This window comes from Vespa velutina, chromosome 24, assembly GCF_912470025.1.
Source record: "Vespa velutina chromosome 24, iVesVel2.1, whole genome shotgun sequence".
NCBI lineage: Eukaryota > Metazoa > Arthropoda > Insecta > Hymenoptera > Vespidae > Vespa > Vespa velutina.
Genome location: NC_062211.1, coordinates 93792 through 117494, shown reverse-complemented (window position 1 = coordinate 117494; position 23703 = coordinate 93792). Strand labels below are relative to the sequence as shown.

At 28.2% G+C, this 23703-nt stretch overlaps 3 protein-coding genes and 1 long non-coding RNA gene across 22 annotated transcripts; 3 read left to right on the top strand and 1 right to left on the bottom strand.

The window, feature by feature from the left end:
• Window positions 1-388: 388 nt before the first annotated feature.
• On the bottom strand, window positions 389-10131 carry LOC124957089 (sperm flagellar protein 1-like). 3 transcript variants are annotated; one of them, XM_047513765.1, is made up of 8 exons: window positions 9339-10131; window positions 7188-7355; window positions 4829-7106; window positions 4608-4752; window positions 4172-4268; window positions 2818-4048; window positions 2468-2755; window positions 389-2361 (listed from the first exon to the last, which is right to left on the bottom strand). In XM_047513765.1, exons 6-8 carry the CDS (start codon window positions 2921-2923, stop codon window positions 2147-2149), a joined length of 609 nt encoding a protein of 202 aa, XP_047369721.1. In that variant the 5' UTR covers window positions 2924-4048; window positions 4172-4268; window positions 4608-4752; window positions 4829-7106; window positions 7188-7355; window positions 9339-10131; the 3' UTR covers window positions 389-2146. The 3 variants fall into 3 exon arrangements, with proteins under 3 accessions (XP_047369721.1, XP_047369722.1, XP_047369719.1); XM_047513766.1 differs by having other exon boundaries at window positions 7188-7342; XM_047513763.1 differs by lacking the exon at window positions 9339-10131 and having other exon boundaries at window positions 4829-5354; window positions 5556-7106; window positions 7188-7842.
• Window positions 1149-2085, top strand: LOC124957090 (U6 snRNA-associated Sm-like protein LSm3). Its single transcript, XM_047513767.1, has 3 exons — window positions 1149-1434; window positions 1529-1636; window positions 1712-2085. The coding sequence occupies exons 1-3, from the start codon at window positions 1414-1416 to the stop codon at window positions 1892-1894; spliced, it is 312 nt and encodes a 103-aa protein (XP_047369723.1). The 5' UTR covers window positions 1149-1413; the 3' UTR covers window positions 1895-2085.
• LOC124957087 (putative inorganic phosphate cotransporter) lies at window positions 2463-7738 on the top strand. Of its 5 annotated transcripts, XM_047513756.1 has the most exons (11): window positions 2464-3651; window positions 3745-3824; window positions 4594-4720; window positions 5026-5264; window positions 5580-5813; window positions 5909-5996; window positions 6099-6331; window positions 6407-6556; window positions 6626-6758; window positions 6855-7096; window positions 7190-7738. In XM_047513756.1, the coding sequence occupies exons 3-11, from the start codon at window positions 4693-4695 to the stop codon at window positions 7364-7366; spliced, it is 1524 nt and encodes a 507-aa protein (XP_047369712.1). In that variant the 5' UTR covers window positions 2464-3651; window positions 3745-3824; window positions 4594-4692; the 3' UTR covers window positions 7367-7738. The 5 variants fall into 5 exon arrangements, with proteins under 5 accessions (XP_047369717.1, XP_047369712.1, XP_047369713.1 ...); XM_047513757.1 differs by lacking the exon at window positions 4594-4720 and having other exon boundaries at window positions 2465-3651; XM_047513761.1 differs by lacking the exon at window positions 5580-5813 and having other exon boundaries at window positions 2463-3824.
• Window positions 10132-10133: 2 nt separating the features above from the next.
• LOC124957091 lies at window positions 10134-21746 on the top strand. Of its 13 annotated transcripts, none has more exons than XR_007103450.1 (10): window positions 10134-10535; window positions 10618-10664; window positions 11252-11300; window positions 11395-11495; window positions 11583-11657; window positions 11745-11855; window positions 12326-12509; window positions 13459-20785; window positions 21141-21225; window positions 21308-21746. It is a non-coding gene; the product is annotated as an uncharacterized LOC124957091 (long non-coding RNA). The 13 variants fall into 13 exon arrangements; XR_007103449.1 differs by adding an exon at window positions 12122-12236 and having other exon boundaries at window positions 11252-11495; XR_007103440.1 differs by having other exon boundaries at window positions 10136-10535; window positions 11252-11495; window positions 21308-21491; window positions 21589-21746.
• The last annotated feature ends 1957 nt before the right edge of the window (window positions 21747-23703 follow it).

The following is a 23703-nucleotide window of genomic DNA, read 5'->3' as shown; positions in this document are numbered from 1 at the left end:
ATGGGATACCACCGCTTCTCATCAGCTACTTCTCTGCTGCTTCTCTTGTTTTTTTTTCCATTTTTTTTTTTCATTTTTTTTTTTCTTTTGTATTTTATATTTATGAAAACGATGAACGTACGTGTGCAATCGCGCGTCTATGTATGTAAGTATCTACATATATACTTTTATATTTGTACTACGCATACGATCTAGCAGGATTACAGGTGAATTTACAAAATTGTTCAAACGATGATCGTAGGTTGAGCGGACGAGCATTGAATTAATGTGCTGATTTATTCCAACGTTATTTATGATCTTACAAACGGCGGCATACTTTAAAGACTCGCGCGCGCGCGCGCGAGAGAGAGAGAGAGAGAGAGAGAGAAAGAGAAAGAGAGGAAGAGAGAAAGAGAGAAAGAAAGAGAGAGAAAAAAAGAAAGATAAATACTTATGCATCCCAAATTTATAGCAGCTATAAGTAATATTATATCTTGACCTTCTGTAACATTGAACTTCACCATATGATACCTGACGTAGAATAGATCGAAATATGTAAGTTGTTTTTGAACAATATGTTTTTTGAATTGTTATATATTGAGGTAAATAATATATTTTCATTCTTTGTTGCATATTTAGAAATGTTGAATATGTATACATTTAAATGCATGTAAATAATGTACTTATACTAATCTTCAAAGAGATCTTTACTTATATACTCGATACAAATTACATGGAAAACCGAAACTAGTAAAGTTTCTATCTAATATTGTATTTTACTATTACCTAAACTTTCGGGGAATTGAATCATTACTCATCATGTTCGCGTGCGATGATTTCAAACATGGATGTATAAAGTGTAGCCTATTATAGGAAATGTCTTTTTGAAATTTATTTTAAGTAAAATATAATAATTCAACTTCCATTGAAATAATTAAATATTCTAGCAGCATTTATTTAAATACTTTTTATTCTTTTATTCATAATCATTTCTCTTCGTAACTTTTTATTATTAACTACATATTTACGTAGTTATCGACATAAATTAACCGCCGCCATTTTGACCCGCGCTAATAAAGTATTTTCAAACAACATTATTTGTTCTTTATACTTTCTTATTGATACAAATCATTTTAACTTTTTTTCTGTGTTCATATTTTTTTCTGTTTAAATAGCAGTATAATATAAAAGTTAAAAAAGAGATATAATATAAAGATTAAAAGAAAAAGCTATATATTTTTTTATAACTACACTACTACTATTCTGAATAAAAATATCAGCTCTCTGTTATTTTCCCGCATTACGTTTTGGGGATGGGTTAGGTTTTAATAGCTATCTTAGATAAAGTGAAAGATAGAGAAAGATTTAATTATACATTATTTAGTAATATTAAATTAAGACATTTTCGTTAAATTTTATAAATAATACGTTACTATGGCTGATGAATCGGAACAGGTAACCTTCGTTCATAACATAATAAACTAACCTAAAAATCATTTTAACGTTGTATTTGCTCGTTAATACATTTTTCCGTCTTTTTGATGATTAGGTTCCAGCAATAAATGTGAAAGAACCGTTGGATTTAATAAGATTAAGTTTGGACGAACGAATTTACGTGAAAATGAGAAACGAAAGAGAATTACGAGGACGTTTACATGTAGGTTTTATTCATGTCTTTAGATTCCTAATTAAAAAATATTTTAATAAATGATTAATATTTTTTTTCTTTCAGGCTTATGATCAACACTTGAATATGGTATTAGGTGAAGCGGAGGAAACTGTTACAACTGTAGAAATTGATGAAGAAACATATGAAGAAGTTTACCGTACTACAAAAAGAAATATATCTATGCTATTTATCCGTGGTGATGGTGTCATTTTAGTATCTCCGCCTAGCATGAGAGCACCCATGTAAAAGATATATTAACTTTTTTATTTATATACAAGAAGAAGCATAGGCAAGATAAGAAAATAAGTTTTTTCTTTGACAAACTTTTTACCAGGTAACATTCGTATAACTTTCATGTGCTAAAATAGATATAAAATATGTATGAAGCATAAACTTTATGCTTGCCGCAATTAAAATATAATATTTCTTTTCATAAATGTTTCAAGAATTCATTCATGTTTTAATAATCTCATAGTTTGCAATATTAATACAAGAAATCTATGTATGTGCCATCGGTCTTGTAATTTGTGCCGTAAGATCTACTATTCTTTGATCCTTTAATTTGATCAAACTTTCCAAGTGTGAAATTTTTTGATGAAGTGCGTTAATAGTTTCATTCCTTTCTTGCAATTCTTGTTTAAGTTTTATGAAAGTATGACGTGGTACTGTTCTATTAACAATTTCTTCAGGATTTAAAATAGGTTTAGCGTTTTCTAGTTAATTAAATATAAAATGACAAACATCACTACGTTATTGGATCAGTTTTTTTTTCTTTTTTTTTTTTTTTTTTTTTTTTTTTTTTTTTTTTTTTTTACTTACCACCTCTTCCATTTTCTTCATAATCAGAATATAATGAATCTCCATCTGCATTACAGTCTTTTAAAATTTTCGCTCGCACGTCTATCAAAACCTTCTCAATAATGCCTAATTGTGAATTTGCCAATTGATTGATCACATCTTTTCCAAGTTTCATATCAATTTTAGAAAGAACCTTTCTATTTAATATGTTCCAATTATCAATCTTCTTTGCTACACTATTGCCAGGCACATAATTGTGCACGTCAACGTGCTTGGGATAATATCGTTTCAATAATTCGGCCATAAATACTACAAAATTCAAAACATATAAATATCTATTTATAAATCAAAAAAATGTCACGATATTATACCTCCATCCGAAAAATCTCTCGATATATTTTTCTTCGGTCTTGAAAACGTAATCTGATCTATCCACGCATAAATCTCATCGAGCTTGTTTTCGTTTACCGGCTCCATTTTTATATGTATGTTTTTCTACATATACTTCAGTATTACCGTTTCGCAACTACGATTTTGATTTAATTAAAAGATGCAAAGAAAATCACGTCTTTTTTTCATAATCAAAATTTAACTTAAGTGACATCCCCATTATATGCCGACAATTTACAAACCGTCTTTTAAATCTATCAATATAATATATCTAAAATAAGCTATAAAGACAAGCATTTGTTTCTTTTTATAAACTTAAACGGATTATCTTATACCGTGTGTTGATATAAAATTATTATCAACTAATCTTCGTTTCAAAAGATGCATACCTGCGATAAAATAAACGCTTATAAAAACATATTTTTATCCTAAAAATAAATATTTATACACGGTGATCGCATTCATTCGAAAGCCTAATAGTCTCAGGCTCGGACGGACGCGCAAACGCGCACGTCGCCACTCATCACTTTCTTTACGCAAGAGCGTCACGTTTATTTGTGTGGGTACGTTTGGTTGCGTGGATGAACCGGCATTTATAGAAGAGGGGCAATGCCTCGGGATCCTTCGGAAAAGTCTATGGGAAGATCTCGGCTTACCTCAGTTTGCTTTGGTGCCGCGCAATACTTACAATCGGTCTCCAGTATTACACCAGTGAAATTTAATTTCATCAGCTTATAGAATATAAAAGATAGATAGATAGAGAGAGAGAGAGAGAGAGAAACAGAAAACGAAGGAATACTTTTTCAACGCGTATGGTACGTTTATCATTTGATATATCGCACCCCGTGTTAAATCATCTTTCTGTTGTTCAGAAAAAAAACAATTATTTGAACATTTTTTTCTAATAGAACTTTTTTGGAGTTCAATCACGAAAAGATAAAAGAGAAGATCCTAATTTTATACATGGCAAAGGAAAACAATTCTACAGGTGTGTTCATTACTTTTTTTTTCTTTCTTTTTTATATCTTCTTATTCTCTATTAACATAGTGTCAGCTACCAGTTGCATTTCCATTTTCATTTATTTCCTTCGAAGAACGTATAATTTTGTTATTATTGTCGCATAATGTTAATCAAAACGAAACTAGTTGTTTATGACGGTCGATTGCCTTTGAATCATGCGCCTCGTACGTCCTTTTGACCTTGACGCATCCCTTCATACGGAATAAATGAATTCGTCATATTGCGAAGTGACATTGAAAAGATGCATTTGAATTTAAATATTTTATTACGATCCATATACGCATTATTAAGTTGTATAAATCAAAATTTTTTACCTATTGGATGATATCGTGCAATCAATAATGAAATAAATTTCGTTTGTTAATATCTATTTTTTCTTTCAAATTTTCGTTCGAGGATATGTATTATTAACTGTAAATGAAAATAATCGTTTAATTCACATATAATCTATATAAAATATAAAAAAGAGTAAACAAATTTTCATTTTTAATTTAATACAGAATATAGTTTAACCAGCTTGTTTTACACAAGATCTGGGAATATCATTTATACGATAAAAGATTTAAGTTTATCAACGTTGAAAACACTTCGCTTTATACTCTTTGTACGAGATAGCTGACGCAATATTGTTAGCTAGTATTTTAAAGAAAATATTGAAACTAAAGATTACGAGTAGTATGTAAATCATTCGAAACAATAAAATATCTCTATATATTTATATATAAAAATTTAACAGGCTTACGCACTGACCTGATTACCAAATGGTATCAATCGTGTCCTCTTGAACCGTGTTGATTCTAAATTCCAGACCATATGATATATTTGGCATTGTAAAATGAATATGACGACACATTGTATGTCACGTAAGCTTGGCAAAATTTCATATTACTTTTTTCTAAAAGAAGTGAAAAGTTTCAATTAACTGCTAGTTGGAAACTACATATTTGTTAATTATCGATTAAATGTCTTACCCCAAAGTTTTTTTTCCTTTTTTATCTTCTTTTTTTTTTTTCTTTTTTTTTCTTTTTTTTTTTTTTTGTTTCGATTCAATAAACTTATAAATTTGAATTAAAGTTGAGTTGAGTCTGTTAGATCTATTCTAATTGCAACGAGAAAAATTGTTATAGGAGGATAAAAAGAGTTTAATAACGGGGGATTTTATTTACAGGCCGGCATGGCCCACTCTTTCCAGTCCGATATTTAATGGCCATATTTGGATCCATCGGTTTGGCTATTATATATGGTTTTAAAGTTAATGTCAGCGTAGCTATCGTCGCGATGGTGAATCATACAGCCGTACGACTTTCATCGATGCACGATGAATTAAAAAGTGAAAATGCAAGTTTAAAAATAACGGAAGCTTGTCGAGATGATGCAACTTCAAACGCAACGGTATCTTCTACCGAGGTAATCAATCTTCCTTCTCTTTGGCTTATCAAACATACCTCAAGCGATAAGGTATGATCTCTGTGAGGTCAGTCTTAGAGAATAAAATCTCTTAAAAAAAAGAGACAAGTTTATCAAAGAAAGTTAGTCAGTAATAAATACAATATCTTTCAAGAGATTAGATATATTCGAAAATAAATTTTCACCTTTTTTAGAATACCATATCGTTTAAATATTAAATATATTGGAAATTTCGATTAAGACATTATGTTTGAAAAGTTAATGGTTTTGGCTGTCTAAACGAGTACGTACGTGATAGAATAAATTATTTTGCAGGATGGCCCTTTTGTATGGGACGAACCTCTTCAAGGTCTTATTTTATCCGCTTATTTTTGGGGCTATATGGTATCCTTATTACCAGGTGGCAGAATGTCAGAACTGTTGTCAGCTAAATGGGTAATGAACGGATCCGTCTTGTTGAACGTTGCAGCATCGATACTATCGCCTATTGCAGCGAATATACACTACTCATTATTTATTATAATGAGATTCATTCAAGGCCTCGGTGGGGTTAGTAATAGTTATTTTGTTGACGTGGGAATATCTCAAAGAAATATTAAAAGATATCCCCATCTGACAGTATTTATCATTATTTCCGTATACAGGGCGTAACGTTTCCGGCTATGCATGTGATGATCGCCAAATGGGCTCCACCGAATGAACGAAGTGTTCTCGCATCAATCGTTTATGCTGGTAAGTATAACCGTAGATCAATATAATTAACACTTATGTAATATAAATAACACTTTGAATAGAAAAATAATATTAGATGACATTATAATCTTTCGATTTTAGGTACTGCTCTTGGTACCGTGATCTCCATTCTATTATCGGGAATACTGGCCGCAAATCTTGGCTGGGTATGGATCTTCTATATCGAAGGTCTATTATGTTTAATTTGGTGTACTGCTTGGTGGTTGATAATCGAAGACTCTCCGGAAGAACAAACGAGATTTATCAGCGAGGAGGAAAAGAATTACATCATGGAGTCTTTAGGCCATACTAAAAACATTAGCGGTCACAAAGAGGTAACTAGTATAAATATTTCAAAACTTTAGCAGGAGAATCATAGAGAATGATAATAAATAATATTTCATTGTTAGAAATTACCAGTACCATGGGGACAACTATTAAGGTCTACTCCCTTTTTGGCAATCTTGATAGCACATTTTTGTAGCAATTTTGGATGGTACATGTTACTCATTGAATTACCAACTTACATGAGTCAAATATTAAAATTCAATATGAGTTCGGTAAGCGAATCAATATACCTACATGTATAACATGTTTCATCTATTAATAATTTCTTTGTATTCATGTAGAACGCTGGTCTATCCGCAATGCCGTTCTTATGTATGTGGATTTTTACTATGATTCTCAGTAAAGTATTGGCTATTATGCAAGATAAGAATTTAATAACAGTAACCATGTCAAGGAAGATAGGAACTTTATTCGGTAAGATTTATCTGTTTAGTTTTGTAATATCTGTATTTGTTTCGTTTTGAAAATTAAAAAGAACAGGATTTAAATATGTTCTCTTTTATTTTTTAGCATCGTTTGTTCCAATGGTTTGTCTAATTGGGGTATCTTATGTTGGATGTAATCGTGCTTTAGCGGTAGTACTGATGACTATCGGTGTTACTTGTATCGGTGGAATGTATTGTGGCTTCCTATCTAATCACATAGATATTGCGCCAAATTTTGCCGGTACATTAGTTGCTATAACAAATTGTATCGCTACTATACCAGGCTTTATAGTTCCTATTTTTGTTGGAAAATTGACCCATGGAAATGTAAGTAACACTAGGTTAAATCCAAATAAATTTGTATAGTAAGATATTAATATTTTCACCATATATGATATTGGAACGTTTTTTTGCTTACAGCAAACAGTAGAGGCATGGCGAATTATATTCTTTGTAACTGTGGGACTTTATATAATCGAAATACTCGTTTACAGTATCTTTGGATCAGGTGAAGAACAACCATGGAATAAAGTGAATTCCTCTTCTGAAGGAGTCAATGATCAAACTTTACCTCTGAAAAAAAATCCTAGAGAATAATTTGTATAATCAGTAATATATTAAAAATCTGTGTCATTATATACATTTCATAATATATATAAGAAAAGATTGTATATTATATCGCATCGAGTGACAGAATTCCTTTTACGACACATAATGACAGGTGCTCTCTCTCTCTCTCTCTCTCTCTCTCTCTCTCTCTCTCTCTCTCTCTCTCTCTCTCTCTCTTTCTGCATATCTTTTAATCTTTTAATACAATTATATATTTTAATAAAGCTGTAATTAAATTATATTATTCTGTAAATCATCTATAATACTCTGTAAATCACAATTAGAAAAGATTTCATTGTACAATGCTTTAGAAATTGTAGCGTCATACTTATCTATAAAACTGTATATTTTTTTATCTTCCTTAAAGCATTTCTATAAAATTTTAGATAAGATTTGTAAGTTACGTTTTATTTATTTATTTAAAAATAACATTTTAAAAAGTATTATATTGTGAAGAACCGTAACTTAAATATAATGAAAAATAAATAGCTTATTAAGCTTTTAATGAGCAAAAAAAAATTGGTATAGCGTTAACTTCAATGAATTTCAATTATATTACATAATCAATTATTTTACATAAAAAGGCATAAAAGAGAAAAAGAAATCTACATAAATGGTTCGAGCTTCCTCTCAATAATCATATAATTGAACGTTAAATATTTTCTGCTTAATCTCGAAGAAACCAGAAAAGATTTTCGGAGAGTACTGAACTTGGAATTTCAACGATAAAGCGAGAGAGAGAGAGAGAGAGAGAGAGAGAGAGAGAATGATAAATACATTAAATAATAAAATAATTTATATCTCTATTGAGGCAAGAGAAATGAACAATATGAAAAGATAGAAAAGATTATCATAGAACATAGTAAATTTTGATTGAATTTAAATGCAGCCATTAATTCGATAGTACTTGTATTATTTATGATATATCATAAGTAATATCGATTTTTGCTATTGAATATATCCAAGTTATTAATATAAAATATTATTAATATAGAATAAAATTATGTGTATTTATGTGTATTTATGTATATAAATGTGTATATATATATATATATGATGAGTGTATATACACATGTAATGTGGGAACTGTGTATTTGATATGCAGTTCGTTAGAATTAATATCTAACTTTTTATATTAGTTAAAATTTAATTAAAATAGAAGATAAACTTGCTTGTATACATTGTATACGAAGAACAGCAAAAGAAGCTGCCGGGTAGTGTCTAAATTGACAGATTATTTTAATACGATAAATAAGGATCAAATTTAAGCACATTATTAATATAGAATAAGATTAAGTGTATTTATATACATAACAAACGTGTGTATGTATAGATGTTCCCACAATGTTTAAATTTTTATTTAATTAAACAAATGTTAATAAGATATGTAACAAAATAATTATTATAATACATATATAATTTTAGTAGTTCATATAATATACAATTAATTTAAATATGTTTCACTTTTTAAACAAAATTAAATGAAATTAACAAATTATATACTTAATCAAATTTTTGACTTAGTATTATCAACGTTATCGTTACGTATTAACCGTATAATCGCTTTATGGTAACTTTGATTTTCATTTTCTGTTAAAGTTTGACGTATTGTAGATACAATGCCAACAGAGTACTGTATCTTTTTGGAAACCCCACGTTAAGAGATCTCAGATATTAACAATTGTTTAATTTCTAATATTTTACTTACACTGATTGGTCTCATTATGAAATATGACTAAAAATATTTGTTTTCATTTATTATTTTATCATAAAAGTATTTTTAAATGTTATGACATACCAGTAATTACAGCTGTACTAAGGAATGCCAAAAATATTAGAATTTTTCACACTTGAACTTAATTCAAATAATAGATCAAATGATGCTTTGAATATAATTCATAGTACATGTCAACAAAGCTTTGTACGACAACAGAGCTTTAAATTAATGTAAAATACTCACGTAATGTTCACATTTTCGAAAATATATCAATAGTTTCAAATATGATATAGGGAACGGTGTATTGCGATATATTTTTTTCGAACATCAGATCAATTGTTTAAGTCACTACATATCACAGTTATGGCATCGTTTCATTCAGAAAATATCCACGAAAATAAAATCGGTGTCTTTTGAGGTCGCTTTCTATTTCAAATTATCTTGTCTTATTTTTGCAGTATCGATGTTTCTTTCATTTTTTAACGATATATCAATTAGTAATTTGCCATTAATTTTCATATGTACACTCACACACCAATTATATGTCACTTATAATGGTCACATACACACATGCAATTAATTTTATATTCTATTAAATAATCTTAGGTTTCTTAGACTTTCAAGAATCATACGTGCTGAAAAAGAACAGTGAAGAAACAGAGAAGATAATTATATATAGATATATACACGTAGCAATTTTACATCACATCAAATTTATTATTAGACAGGAAATTGTCCTGGAATATTGATATGTAACATAATGGCTGCATACTCTGGTATATTTCAAAATAATTTAGCTTTTATTAAGTTTGATTAATAAAAGATGATAAATTTTAGATATTATGTATCATTAATACTTTAGAATAATATATCCTTCAATAATATATCTTTCAATAATATATTTTGCATTGATATACAGGAATTGTATTTTATAAATATAATTATATTATATTATATTATATTAGCGATATTATTTTTGTGTGCTTCCTTTTACATCATCATAAGGCAGGATGGTCATTGTGCAAGAATAAATAGAGGCTTTAGACATATCCATACTTTGTTAAGAATTCTAATGTTGGCCTCCCTGTGACGAAAAGTTTGGTTATGTTGCAATTGACGGATTAATAACTAGAGAAATAGACAAGACGAAATAGACGAAGGAGAAGAAAATAATGACTGTTATTAAAAAGTTTAAATAAAGTATTTATTGGATTTAAGTTATTTATTAATATGTCCAGCTAGAACTAATTCATATGTAAATCTAAACATCGATCACGTTCAACTGCGAAAGATAAGTTATTGCATTCGTTAACCTAACATAAAGATATAAGCAATCATTATTTTTGATGATAGAATGGAAGAGATACGACGTCCGGAATTTTCGTCATCAATTTTACTTATCTACAATAAGAAATGGTATTGGACTCATGACGACACATGGTAAGCAATAGTTGATAAATATTGTTATTGTTACTGTACCCTTTACGAAAACATTCCATTAATTCTATTTTTATCTTTTCAGAACGTTGGCGTCGTGATTTTATTCGTTATTGTTAATAGTACAATGTGGTATGTAGTTAGAAATGTGTAAGATGTTTTTGATGACAGTCGAGTAGAATTGATATCTCTAAATTTGTCTCACCATTCTTCGATTAAACAATGTTCTTTTATAGAAACTCCTTTTAGTTTGCAATAAGAATATATTTTTCTTTTTGTTATGTATTTTTTATTGAGCGTGTTGTATATATATATATATATATATATATATATATATATATATATATATATATATATATATATATATATTGAGTAGCTGAAGATTCTGAATTTATTTTACTTTGCTAACGTTATTATAACTTTATTTCTTCAATTTTGCATTAGTGAATTTAATGATAGATTCTTTCAACTTTTATCGTCGATGTATGATTAGTAAACGACATCATAAGGATAGGAAGGATTGATGCTCGGTGTTCACCGTGCAGTTTGAAATAACCTAGACGCAATCCTTTTGAAAATCACTTTCATGAAAATCATCGAGATTTCTTTCATACTTTTCTTCTCGTCTATGCTAGCTAGTTTCTTTGTTCTCATTGAGCTTATAATAAAGTAATGAGGACATTCTACTCTTTCCTTTTAATTTTTTATATCTGTTTTAGATGTGAACTAATCTCATATGGAGGACAATTCATGAAAAAATTCATATACGTGAGCGCGTTTTTGATTACGCTTTTTTAACAAGTCATGTTGCATTTTTTCGAATATCGTTGTGAGATAAAAATGGTAGACTTTATGTCGACAGTATGAATGAACTAATGTTCATTACTTAAATCATGGAATGGATGTATTAACCGTAGAATAAATCTCGCTGTTTGTTCTAATGTGTCTGACAGTTTTGTGGCTGTAAGATATATTTAACATTTTGATATTTTTACCGTAGCTATGTTTTTTCATACATTCTTCAGTTTACTTCTTTTGTGTTTCTTTTAGAAAGTCAAAGTCGTGATTTCGTTCTATTTCTTTCATAGCAATCTTAGAAATAATCTTCTTATATCGTAACGTCTGGTAAGTAATAGTTGACAAATATTGTTATTTATTTTTCATTGTACCCTTTACGAGAACATTTAATTAATTCTATTTTTATCTTTGCAGTACGCTGACGTCATGGTTTCATTCGTTATTATTTTTGCGGTAGGCGCGACGCTATATTTGTTCGATGGATACTAGCTCGACACGCCTTCGTATCGTTCTTATTGATTTCAGGTAATTTGTAGATTTTTTTTAACATACACCCACTTTATACATTGATAGCTAAACACGCGATTTTTATGAGACCGCAATCTCAAATTAAGACATTGTCACGTTTAAAAGATATTCAGGACAATAAAATCGATGTTTCGATGGCTACATATTTTGGCATATTACAAAATTATTATTTAGCATTTATTAATTTGATTAAATGAAACATTTTATATATTATTTACGATTAATACTTCTGAATAATATTCTTTTTAATATCTTATCTTCAGGGATGATTTACAAGAATTGCAATACATTTAATTCTATAAATATTATTTTTAGTATTATAGTAATAGATTACTTATAATAGTCATTTTTTTGATAATGGCTTATTCTACATTATAGGTAAAAATTCCTCTTTTATATATTTCCTGAGTAATTTTTATAACTTTTTATTATAACGATGATATTATTACTTTTATTTTTGTTTTCAGCTAAAAAAACAGGCGTGTTATACAGCTATCACAGAACTTTTTTAAGTGATGAGTGAATTTTTCAATTTCTCCGATTTTGTAATCACTTGTCAACAATGAAAAGGTTCGAATCAATACGAATGATTGGTTGGAATTAATTTGTAGAAAAGCATTGAGTGACTAATTTTTCTTTGGAAATTTAATCGTAAGTCATTTTTTATTTCTTGAATTAGGTTATGTGCATTTATTTATTACATTAGGATAGAGTTTTCTTTCTCATATACGTTTATAACATTATATTACATTTTGGATATTTCAGTGCATTATGTTATATTTATCTGTCATGAAAATAGTGAAGAATTTGATATGTTATTCATGCAATATAATTATAATAAACGCTTTGTATCCTAATTTATAGTAAACTATATTAATTATATATGGATACATCGTTGTTCATAAGTAATTAGTAATTAAACACGAGTTCTGATGAAGAATGAGTAATAAGATATTCACAATGGATAGTATTTGTATTACAAGCGACATTGTGATTTTCTTGTATAATGGGAGCAATAGCTTGTAAAAAGCGCCTAAAAATATTGTATTTTTCATTTAACGTGTATTACGAACTATGTAATGTTTATGTTAATGTGCTATCGCTTAAATATTAGTTTATTACATTCCATAAAAGATTTTTAGTTTTATGAGTAAATTATACACAAAAAGAAAAAAAACACCATTTTTTAACACAATTTAAAAAAAAGGATAAAGCTTTGCCTCCATTCATCTTTAACACGTGACCTTGTTCATCAAAATCAATAAAAAATTATGCCTTTACTTATTGCTGGGGTAAACTATTATAAAACCAGGGGTGATGAACAGTCTTAACATTTATTTCAAATTAAAAACATTTGTTAATTCACTTTTCCTTTTAATTTTACTTTTACTTACGTGTAAAGATTATGTCTTTTTAGTTACAAATGTATGTAATTTTCTTTTTAACTCTGATCTTAGGTAGAATGTCATTTAGATTAAAAATATTCATTATATTCATTCGAAATTAAAACAATTTTGTCATTTATCCTACATAAGATTTTAAGTTCCACGTTGAAACATGTTACCAAGTCAAAAAAAAAACTGATTTCGATATATTGCAGATAATATGCAGATAAAATCAAGGTTTTAACATGGAGTGAACGTCTCAAGAATCGGTCTACCCGAGCAAGATCAGAGTATCAAAATCGAGCAAAATTCCAAGAGCTCACATCTTAGAGTTATTGTAATTAATCACATTTGGAAAAAAGCGAATGACACTGATTTCATCCCTTGATGATCTAACTTAAAAGAGAAGGTGATAAAGAAAAGAAAAGAAAGCTAGAAGATGCGATGGAACGTGTACGAGCTTGAGAACGATGGAACTGATAACGATGGTTAGACATTTTGAAGATCCCTTCATTCGGTTAAAATCAGAATAGAAAAATGCAGTTCCATTTTTTTTCTACTGAAAGAAGAAAATCCGCCCCTTCTTTGCGATTATTGCCTTTTTATCTCAATAATACAACAATCGATTCTTCCTCAGCTTCGCGCATAATTGCGATGTTGTTCGAAACTAAAAAACACAAAATTATTAATAATATTGTTATAATAAGAAAGGGTTAAAAATATTTTTAATGTTTGGTATAAAAATATACTTATTCTAGATCTTCGTTTTTGTTGCACAATAAGTATTTTGCACCAAGCAACGAAGAACTTTGAAGGAAATTAGAAAATATAAATGAATTTCTTATTCTGGATTATCTGGAATGAAATTTTCATATGCGGCGAACAAGACTGATTTTCCTTCGCGATTTTATTGATATTACATAAAGACAACGACTCCGAGTTCAAAATTTGATGTTTATCTGATGGAATGCAAAAGAAAAGTAATTACTATCAGAATCAGTAGAAAATTCATTTTTATCGATATTAGATGAAAGCATTAGATGAACAACTTCAAGTCCTAAATTTTATTGTATGAAAACATTAGATTCAAATTACTTTATATTTAATGCATATTACGAGTTACGTAAGTTTAACATTAATGCCGTACCGACATTTCACGTATATTTATTCTTACCCTAACTAAGGTACTCTATTTGATCAGTTACGAAATAAATGTTTTTTCAGAAGGAATTATCAATTTATTTTAAGAATTAATGGATAATATAACTTTTATATAATAATAAAATAATCAATCATATACTTTCATTTTTAATGTGTCATAAGTAGGACATAAATATAATAGAACATAACATAAATAAGTGATCATAAACGCAGCTTTTACTTTATTTAGAAATAAATGAAGGATGTTTTTGTTTTCTCAATTGTATTTTTATCGTGTAATAAGTTTCTCCTTCATACATTTACCGCAAACAAATTTTTTACAAATTATGCAAGATTTAGTTGTTTTATTATCTTTGCAAAATCGTATCTAGTATGTTTTTCGCTAATACATATTACATTGATTACTTGATGTTCCTTGTATGTTTTCTTTTTTTTTGGGGGGAAATTCGTGATAAGCTTTGGCAAACTCTTCCGTTACTAAAAAAAGTAGGTCCCCATTTTATATTCCACAGATAGGAAATAGGTAAATTTCTTGCTTGATAAGCACAACGTGCGTATAGAATTGCAATGAAGGCATATATTTTTTATATTGGCAGATTCCGTTTAGTCCCTAAAACTTGCAACGTTTTTGCTTCTATGTGTTGAATAATATTATTGTCAATTATTACAAAAAATGCCATTTTGATTTTAACAAATATGATATTTCGTTTGGCATATGACATTGAACCTGATACTTGTTTGAAGCAATGTGATAGTTTTCCGATTGTTAAATCTTCTATTATTTCTTTCCAAACAGTTCCATCAAGAGCCACTTTAGTATACTGAACATTTTGATTACTATCACTTTCGGAATCTGGTAAAACTCATCGGGGTTTTTGTTCTCTACGGGCATTCAAAATATTTTCTTCTTCATCGTCGATATCACATGAACAATTGCTTTCAACTTCCTCAGTGTCGAACAAATCATCCTCACTTTCAATTTACTCATTTTCAAACTCAGAATTTCGCCCGTTAGAGCACTCTTCTAAATTACATATGAAGGATGTTTTGGTTGAAACAGATTTATGAATTTGAAAATCTTTTCATTATGCTTTATGTCGATTTTCGCGTATGCGGACATCGCTTAAAACGTGAAATGTTTAAATCTTCTTCGATTCCTCTGAAATTGGAATCTATTGACACAGTTTAACAAGAGTAACAAGAATATAAAATTCTTGCAAGGATATTATTTTAATTTCAAAGAAGAATTGGCTTCATTACGCAAACACGAGTGATTCTTTATCGAATAGTAAAAGATTTAAATAACTTCGATAGAAGATGTGATAGTTTATCGTTCGCGTTTATTATCGAAACAAAGTGAGTGTATATTTATGATGATGTAATCAAGATTTGAAATTGTCGTTTTTATCGATGTATTCCTAAATAATGAAGTTGGCATAATCCCTGGGTTAATAATACGAAAAGTAAAAATATTATTCGATCATATTCGTAAATCATTTTATTATATTAGGAAGGATATATATTTAACGACGATATTTAGAGAACAAAAAGTTCCTCGTCGAAAGTTCGAATTTAGAAGACCATTGATATTTTTTTTTCGAAAGAAGAACCATACAAAATGGCACATTTTTATAAAATTTTTTTATTACACGATCATCGCTGCTCGTATGTGATAAAAGCCTAAAATAAAAGCAATCACTAAAATTAGTGTCTATTTGAAATTCAACTTATTCATAAAAAGTGAAACATGCTCGTTCATAGTAGAAAGGCTTTATTTATTAGACGTGATCGTTTATATTTTTATTTATCGATGTATTACAAATATTTCAATATTTTTTCATGATTTTTATAAACGAATAGACGCATAACAAAAATGCAACTTAAGTGCATAATAAACAACACATTTATTTCGATTGAAATAACATTTATAATAGCATCGATTTGTTTTTTTATTTTGCAACTCAATTAAACGTTCCGTCTTATTTAACATAAACATTATTGCGTTCGTGAAAGCAATCGAAAACGAATCGATTGAAAGTCTCTTGTTTTTTATTTACACTACTGCCTATTCAATGAACGTGAAATCGATTATATAATAATTAAAGACGGATTAGTTTGGTAAGAAATAATACAATACATTAATTTGGCGTGTTTAGTTCGAGGATAATATGATTCTCGATATTTGTCCAAAAAGAATTTGGACAAAAGGAGATTAGAAATTACTAAGTGTGTAGATACGAATGCGAGTGGCAATGAAAAGGTTACGGGATGACGTAAGGAAAGGACAGAGAAGGAGTCAGTCTTGTGCGGATCAACACAAAGTAAAAAATAGAGTATTAAGTAGACAAGAAAAAGAGTAAAGGATTGTAGTATCTTTATTATAAATATATTAAGAAATATTTTAAGTGATTCTATATCTAAGCGAAGTTGAGGTGGCATGGAATATGAATTTGCTTGTTATATATTAAAATAAACAGCTGTTAGAATTGAAAGATTTACTTGTTGCTTTAGTATGTCACTATCTCTCAATAATATAAATTAAGTTCTCGATTAAGATAATCGTTACGTACATAGAATATAATTGTACTAACGCTTGCACTCATTCGTTTTTAATTATTTGGTTTAATCGATATTTCGTTATAATACTACATTTTGATATTTTCATGAAATATAATATACGTATAACAATTAAATCGCATGATTGTATATTACTGAATCGTAAAAAAAAAAATTTCAAGGACAAAACAGTTTTCTTCTTTTTTATTTTATGATAATCTACTTTAAAGAAATGATCGATCGATAATTTTATTATAATATAGTGAAATGATCAATTCATTTCTAATTGTCGGATTGATAATTCGTCTATTGTTTACATTAGATTTACCCTCACACAGGTGCTGATGATCGTTCTAATGTTGATTTTTATGCAGTGAGCAAACGAAGGGTAGACAAAGCTATTCTCTAATTTTCATTCGAACTGTTGTCGTAATAGTTCGTTTTGGTTAAGCAAATAGTAAAGGTTTGTTTTACATATGAATCGCAATAGTGCGCAATATAGTTGAGAAAGTTTGTTAGCCCTATTTCTGTTAAAAACAAGAAAATCGATCATTAACATTTCGTTATATTTTTTTTATAAAATACTCATGATTTACAAAATGTTTGTCAAACGGACAAAAATCGATCGTCGATGGTATGAAAAAAAAATTTATACATTTCACCCTCTATAACATCAAAATTCGTATTTTATTTTTTCGTTATTTTAAATTAATCGTTAGCGTTTGTTACTATTATATTCGAAGTAATATAGTTTTTATAGTATATAATTTTTGTATTAAGACACGCAAAAAAAATTGAGTTATAAAGGGTTAACAATAAAAATTTGTCATTATCGAGAGATATCAACGTAGAACGTTTAGAATATTAATTCGAAAAGAAGTCTCTATGTCGAGTTTCAACGTAATTAAAGAAAGTTACATTTAAACGTAATTAAAGAAAGCAAAGTTTCACACGATGATTTCACTTGTATTATTTTCAATAAGTTTAATTAATTAATAAAAATTAATTAATTTTCATCAACTTTCCAATGATCTTTTGCCCGTTAAAATCTATTTCAAGTATGTTCGATGGTATAATTATTACTTCCTACTTTGGGACGGAATAAGTAGCGAAAGAAATATTTTATTAAAATATTTCTTTTTTAAAAGATTCATTTTAATTTTCTTCGATAGAAGAAGGTAGTACTACGTTTATAAAAACGTAATTATAAAATACTTTTGTCTTTCTATTTTGATTCCTACAAGTCTATTGGGTCGTTCGGAAAGTCATTTCGTTTTTTCTCGACAGAGGATTTAATTGTATTTTTTTGCACCTAACTTCATACTTAAGCCGCATAATCATTATATGTTTTGAGAGCTAATATAGCAAGGCTTGTGTGTGAAAAAATCCAATTGATTCTACGCAGTAATTTTTGGTTGGTGCCCTTTTAAATATAGAGAGCAATAAGCAGCATTTTCGTCATATTTTACTTTTTCACTATAGAAAAGGTTAAAATGCTATGCAAGCCAGAAAGAAATTAATCCATGTGTATGAAGAAGATGTGTTGATAGTACGCCAGTGCCATAACTGGTTTGCAAAATTTTGATCCGCCAATTTTGATGTCGAAGATACCCCACGTTCTGGAAGACCGGTTGAAGCTGATAAAGACACGATAAAGGCATTAGTTGATGCAAACCGGCGAATAACAACACGTGAGATCGGTGAGCGGTTAAATTTATCAAATTCAACTGTTTATGATCACTTGAAAGGCCTGGGTTTAACCCCGAAGCTCGATATATGGGTTCCCCATGCTCTCACGGAGAGAAATTTGTCGTCGCGTTGACGTCTGTGATTCGCTTCTCAAACGTCACGAAAACGATCCATTTTTGAAGCGCATCATTACTGGGGACGAAAAATGGGTTGTATATAATAATGTCAAACGCAAGACATCATGGAGGAAAAAAGATTAACCGGCTTAAAGCATTTCCAAAGCCAATATCCATCAAAAAAAGGTGATGTTTTCTGTTTAGTGGGATTTTAAAGAAATCGTTTTTTTTTTGATATTTTACCGGATAATACAATAATTAATTCAGAAGTCTACTGTCACCAGTTGGACAAATTGAATGATGTACTTCAACAGAAAAGGCTAGAATTAATCAACAGAAAAGGTGTAGTGTTCCACCAAAATAATGCGAGACCTCATACAAGTTTGGTCTCTCGTCAAAAGCTTTTACAGCTTGAGTGGGATACAATGCTATATCCACCATATTCTCCAGATCTGGCACCTTCGGATTATTATTTGTTTCGGTCATTGCAAAATTTTTTAGACGGTAAAACCTTCACTTCAAATGAGGAAGTCAAAAATCACCTAGATCAGTTTTTTGCCAGCAAAGACCAAAAATTTTATGAGCGTGGAATCATGCTACTACCAGAAAGATGGCAAAAGGTAATGGACCAGAATGGCCAATATATAATTTAATAAAATATTTATTCATTATACGAAAATTGTTTTTCATTTTCACAAAAAAAAACGAAATAACTTTCCGAACGATCCAATATGTATTTACTTTCGTATCTTTTTGGTTTAGATATTTGGTTTAGATACAGTATATTGAAACTTTAAAAAATATTCATCAATTAAACTTATTTAAAAAAAATAAAAAATTTTATTTAATAATTTTATTCAAATGTGTTTTTATTGATGTTTGCACGTAAACATAATGAAAAAATGAACTGATAAAATTTCATAATTATATATATTTAATTAATTAAATTAATAATCGGAGGAAAATTCCACTATACATTAATTTTTCACCGTGGAAATCGAATATAACCCCTTAAATAATATTTCATGCAAAAAAGTTGATTTTTTTCAAACTCAAATAGCTGTAAAATCTATTGTATATTGTCATTCATCCAACTACGATTTCGGAGATATTCCGCCCTTAATATCGAACGTTAGTACGATAGAAATGATCGTTACGGCACATAAATGTAACTGGCACAAAAGCGTCAATAAGTCAGGAAATTTTATTTCCTGAAATATTATGAAAGAATATGAAATCGGATTATAAAAAATAATAATGAATCGGATGTTCCCCAACAACTACAGTAATGCCATAGCACCGCCATGGTGGAAGTATGAGTTATTATCGGAATATCGCTCAAGTTAGTTGTTTTGTTTCTTCTGCTCTTTTAGTAACTAAAATTGAAATACTTGAATGTGGTACGTGTAATATACAAGTTATTCATCTGATTTCATATTTAAAGATCTAATATATCATATCAATTTAATCCTTTTGCAAATCAGATGTTAACACTAAAAAATGAATTTGCAAATCAAGATCTAGTATGTACTCATGTATAACTAATATTGTTATATCATCGGACAGTATTATTCTTACTAATTAAAAAGAAATATTTAATTTCAAAAACAAACTATACAGAAATAATTGGAATAATAATAATATCTATAAGTGAATATAAACTTATCTCTAAAAACTATAAAGATGTAGATGAACCAATGATGATAAATATGATGATAATAATACTTCTATTGACAAGGATGAAGAAGAAAAAATGGATATTAAATTAAATAATGAAAATATTTGTTTGACATGCAAAGACAAATTGAACTTTCATAATATATACCAAATAGAGTAATATTTAACTGATCAAAAAGATAACTACTACAATTACATCACCACAGAATCACAGCAAGAAATCATCAAGTTCCAGGATTAATCAACAAGAGAAAATCTAATGAGAGCTCCTATCGCATTAGCACTTATTAGATCATTAAAATTAGATCATTCCAGAAGATATATTAAATTTACATCTGTCAAGGTAAGTGTATGTATTTTTCTAAAGATAAAAAACAGTTATTTGCAATTATACATTATTTTCTTATTAAATTTTTCTTTGTAGAAAACAGTTCATTTTTATTGGTATACACACATATACAGATTTGTTTAAGAAATTCACAACAAATTAATTTTATACTCTTTGTTTTTGTCATTGGCAAATTTGTGAAATTTGTAAACAACTTTAATAAACATACAATGATAAAGGATTATATTGATTCTAATTTCATTGATATTTTACAGAGTTTTACTTTAGTTTATTTAATTACATATTTTTATAGAACTAATTGGGCCAAGCTCTCAATAATTTTTATAGCATAGTTTTTGAAATAATTTAGAAATGATAATAGCGTTAACTCAGGACTGTTCAAAAAAGATGAAGAAAAACTAGAAATAATCCCAGCATTTAATTTGATATTAGTGGTAAGTACCGTAACGTTTAATTTATGTGACATATTAAATATTATCAATCCCTATGCTCAATACAGAAATTTATTATTTTCAGAGAAACAATATTCAAATGGGTTACCGATATAGTAGCCATTATACAAATGGAAAAATTAAATACAACACTTTAATATCATGGCTTAGTTGGCACAAGAAGAAACCATGATTAAAGAATCATCAACAATATTGCATCAATTAACAAAGAAGACAGCTTCTATGATAAAAAAAAAAATGAAGAATATGTGAGATTTTTTAATGAAATATAAGAAATATATGAAAATACTTAATACGCAATTAAACATAAGTTTATGAAAATATTTCTATGTTTTACTTTTCAAGAATACAACAATATGCAAAAATTGTCCCTTCGGGGAAAATGATTAATAATTTTCTAATGCAAGCCTACGTTATAAAGGATTTCATTTATTTTATAGTATACTTCATAATAATTGAAATTTATTCGATCAAAATTAAACGAATTTATATTCGATTCATATTTTTTCTGTACACATATATTTCGATGTAAATAATATTAAAAAAATCTTATCACTATTAATATACTACTTTATTTTCTTATATACTTATTGATTAAGCATTTTTGAAAAATCGTTATTTCATAACAAAATATAGAAATAAAATAGCGATTTCCTTACCATTTACAAATCATTATGTAATATTTTACAAAATATAAATAAACATAAATTAAAAAATGAATTATAATAAAAAGAAAATATTAAAATATAAATCAATTTGCACTCATTGAGAATACATTAGTCCCGATTAAATCTAACGTTGGTAAGAATTGAAAATCATCGTTACATTTCTCCGAAGTACTTGCTTGAGCTGTTATTTTTATATAATAAATATACAAGATTCTAGTAATGAAATTTCCTCATGTCATATCGATGTCACTAGGGAAAATTGGTCAGTAACACTCAATTTGTTCTGAGAAAAATCCCTGGACTTGTGGTAAAAGAATGTGGTCATAACTTTCTTACAAAATATACCTCTTATCGTCTTTCTCGAACTTAAATAGGGGATTTTCCGAAATGGGGCGAATGTAGTATTGGTCAAAATAAAGCTTTTTAAATATGTATTTGAGACGAATTACCAATCTTATTTGGAACAATTATCGTTTAGTTGAGTAGCACTTTCAGCAAGGAAACTTCTTTTGCTGTTATTTGTTTTTCCTTTTTGTTTCATTCTTCCATAAATAAATTCTACAATACATTAAATATTATAAAAATTCTTAAATTAATTGTTTAAATTAATATGATTATTAGCTCAAACTTGAATAAAAAACATTCTTATGCTCCTGTAATATGTTACCTGTTTATGAAGAAATCAAAATTTCTTATTGTTCAATGCGCCTGAAACTACTTACAATTGTTCAAGAGCATAGAATGAAGTCTTATTTCAGGCGCAATATTTAAGAAATTAATGTATTTCATGTAACAAGTGCATTGTATGTCATACTTAACTATATGTCAGAACAAATTAATAATGTTTCTTTTTTTTATTTTTACTTTTACAACTTAGAAAGTTCTCAATATTTTAATATAATTTTTTTTCTCATCTAGTTCGAAAGAAAGATTGTGTCACGTTTATATCAGATTTTTAAGAAAATATATCATAAACAATAGTCCCATAATTTCTGATGTAGACATTGCTAATGTCTATATTAATTCAAAGCAAAAAATGTGTTCCTAATAACAAGTGGACTTTGTGCATTATTCTACATAATTATAAAGCCGTGGACAAAATTAAGTGGATAGGTTTAACGATTAATAAAAAATCAGCGTAATTTAGCAAATAATTGTAATAAATTGGAACTTTGAGAAATATTTAAATTAACAAACATTAATTTAATGAAATAAACAGGAATATCAATTATAATAATATATTAAAATATATTAGAATATATTGTTGTTAATGGGAGTTACATATTTTAGGAGGACAAAATTAAGTGGACACTTTATAAATATTCTCAAAATGAGCAATTAGCATTTATTATCGTAGTCCCTTGCTTTAAGCATCGCTTCTAATTATTGTGGCATGCTTTTCACAAGTTTCTGAAAATAATTCGAATCAATTTGTTGAAATTTTAATTGCAATTCGTTTAAAAACATTGTTTTATTATAGCGTTTTTCTATTGGCATTTCTGAATCCAATTAACTCCATAAATTTTCTATGTGATTAAGGTTTATATTTTGTGATCCACTTAATTTTGTCCACAGTTTCAAATACGCATAAATATTAACAAATATTAACAAACGTTCTTTTTATAATTTTATATGCTAAAAATATATTTACGATATCTATAAAAATGTTCTAATTTATATCTAACATAATAAATGAAACTATAGATTATTCAAAATTTATGCTTTGTCCATTTATTCTGTCTATGACTGTATGATATTTCTACTATATAAGTCATGATTAGTATGATTAGTA

Bases quoted from the DNA above. Each gene is read 5' to 3' on its own strand.
- LOC124957090 (XM_047513767.1), top strand. From the start codon at position 1,414: ATGGCTGATGAATCGGAACAG. The intron at 1,435-1,528 runs GTAACCTTCGTT...TTTGATGATTAG, and splicing joins TGGCTGATGAATCGGAACAG to GTTCCAGCAATAAATGTGAA. The intron at 1,637-1,711 runs GTAGGTTTTATT...TTTTTCTTTCAG, and splicing joins AATTACGAGGACGTTTACAT to GCTTATGATCAACACTTGAA.
- LOC124957089 (XM_047513765.1), bottom strand. From the start codon at position 2,923: ATGGAGCCGGTAAACGAAAACAAGCTCGATGAGATTTATGCGTGGATA. The intron at 2,756-2,817 runs GTATAATATCGT...TGAATTTTGTAG, and splicing joins GAGAGATTTTTCGGATGGAG to TATTTATGGCCGAATTATTG. The intron at 2,362-2,467 runs GTAAGTAAAAAA...TTAATTAACTAG, and splicing joins TGAAGAAAATGGAAGAGGTG to AAAACGCTAAACCTATTTTA.
- LOC124957087 (XM_047513756.1), top strand. From the start codon at position 4,693: ATGAATATGACGACACATTGTATGTCAC. The intron at 5,997-6,098 runs GTAAGTATAACC...TTTCGATTTTAG, and splicing joins CGCATCAATCGTTTATGCTG to GTACTGCTCTTGGTACCGTG. The intron at 6,557-6,625 runs GTAAGCGAATCA...GTATTCATGTAG, and splicing joins TAAAATTCAATATGAGTTCG to AACGCTGGTCTATCCGCAAT.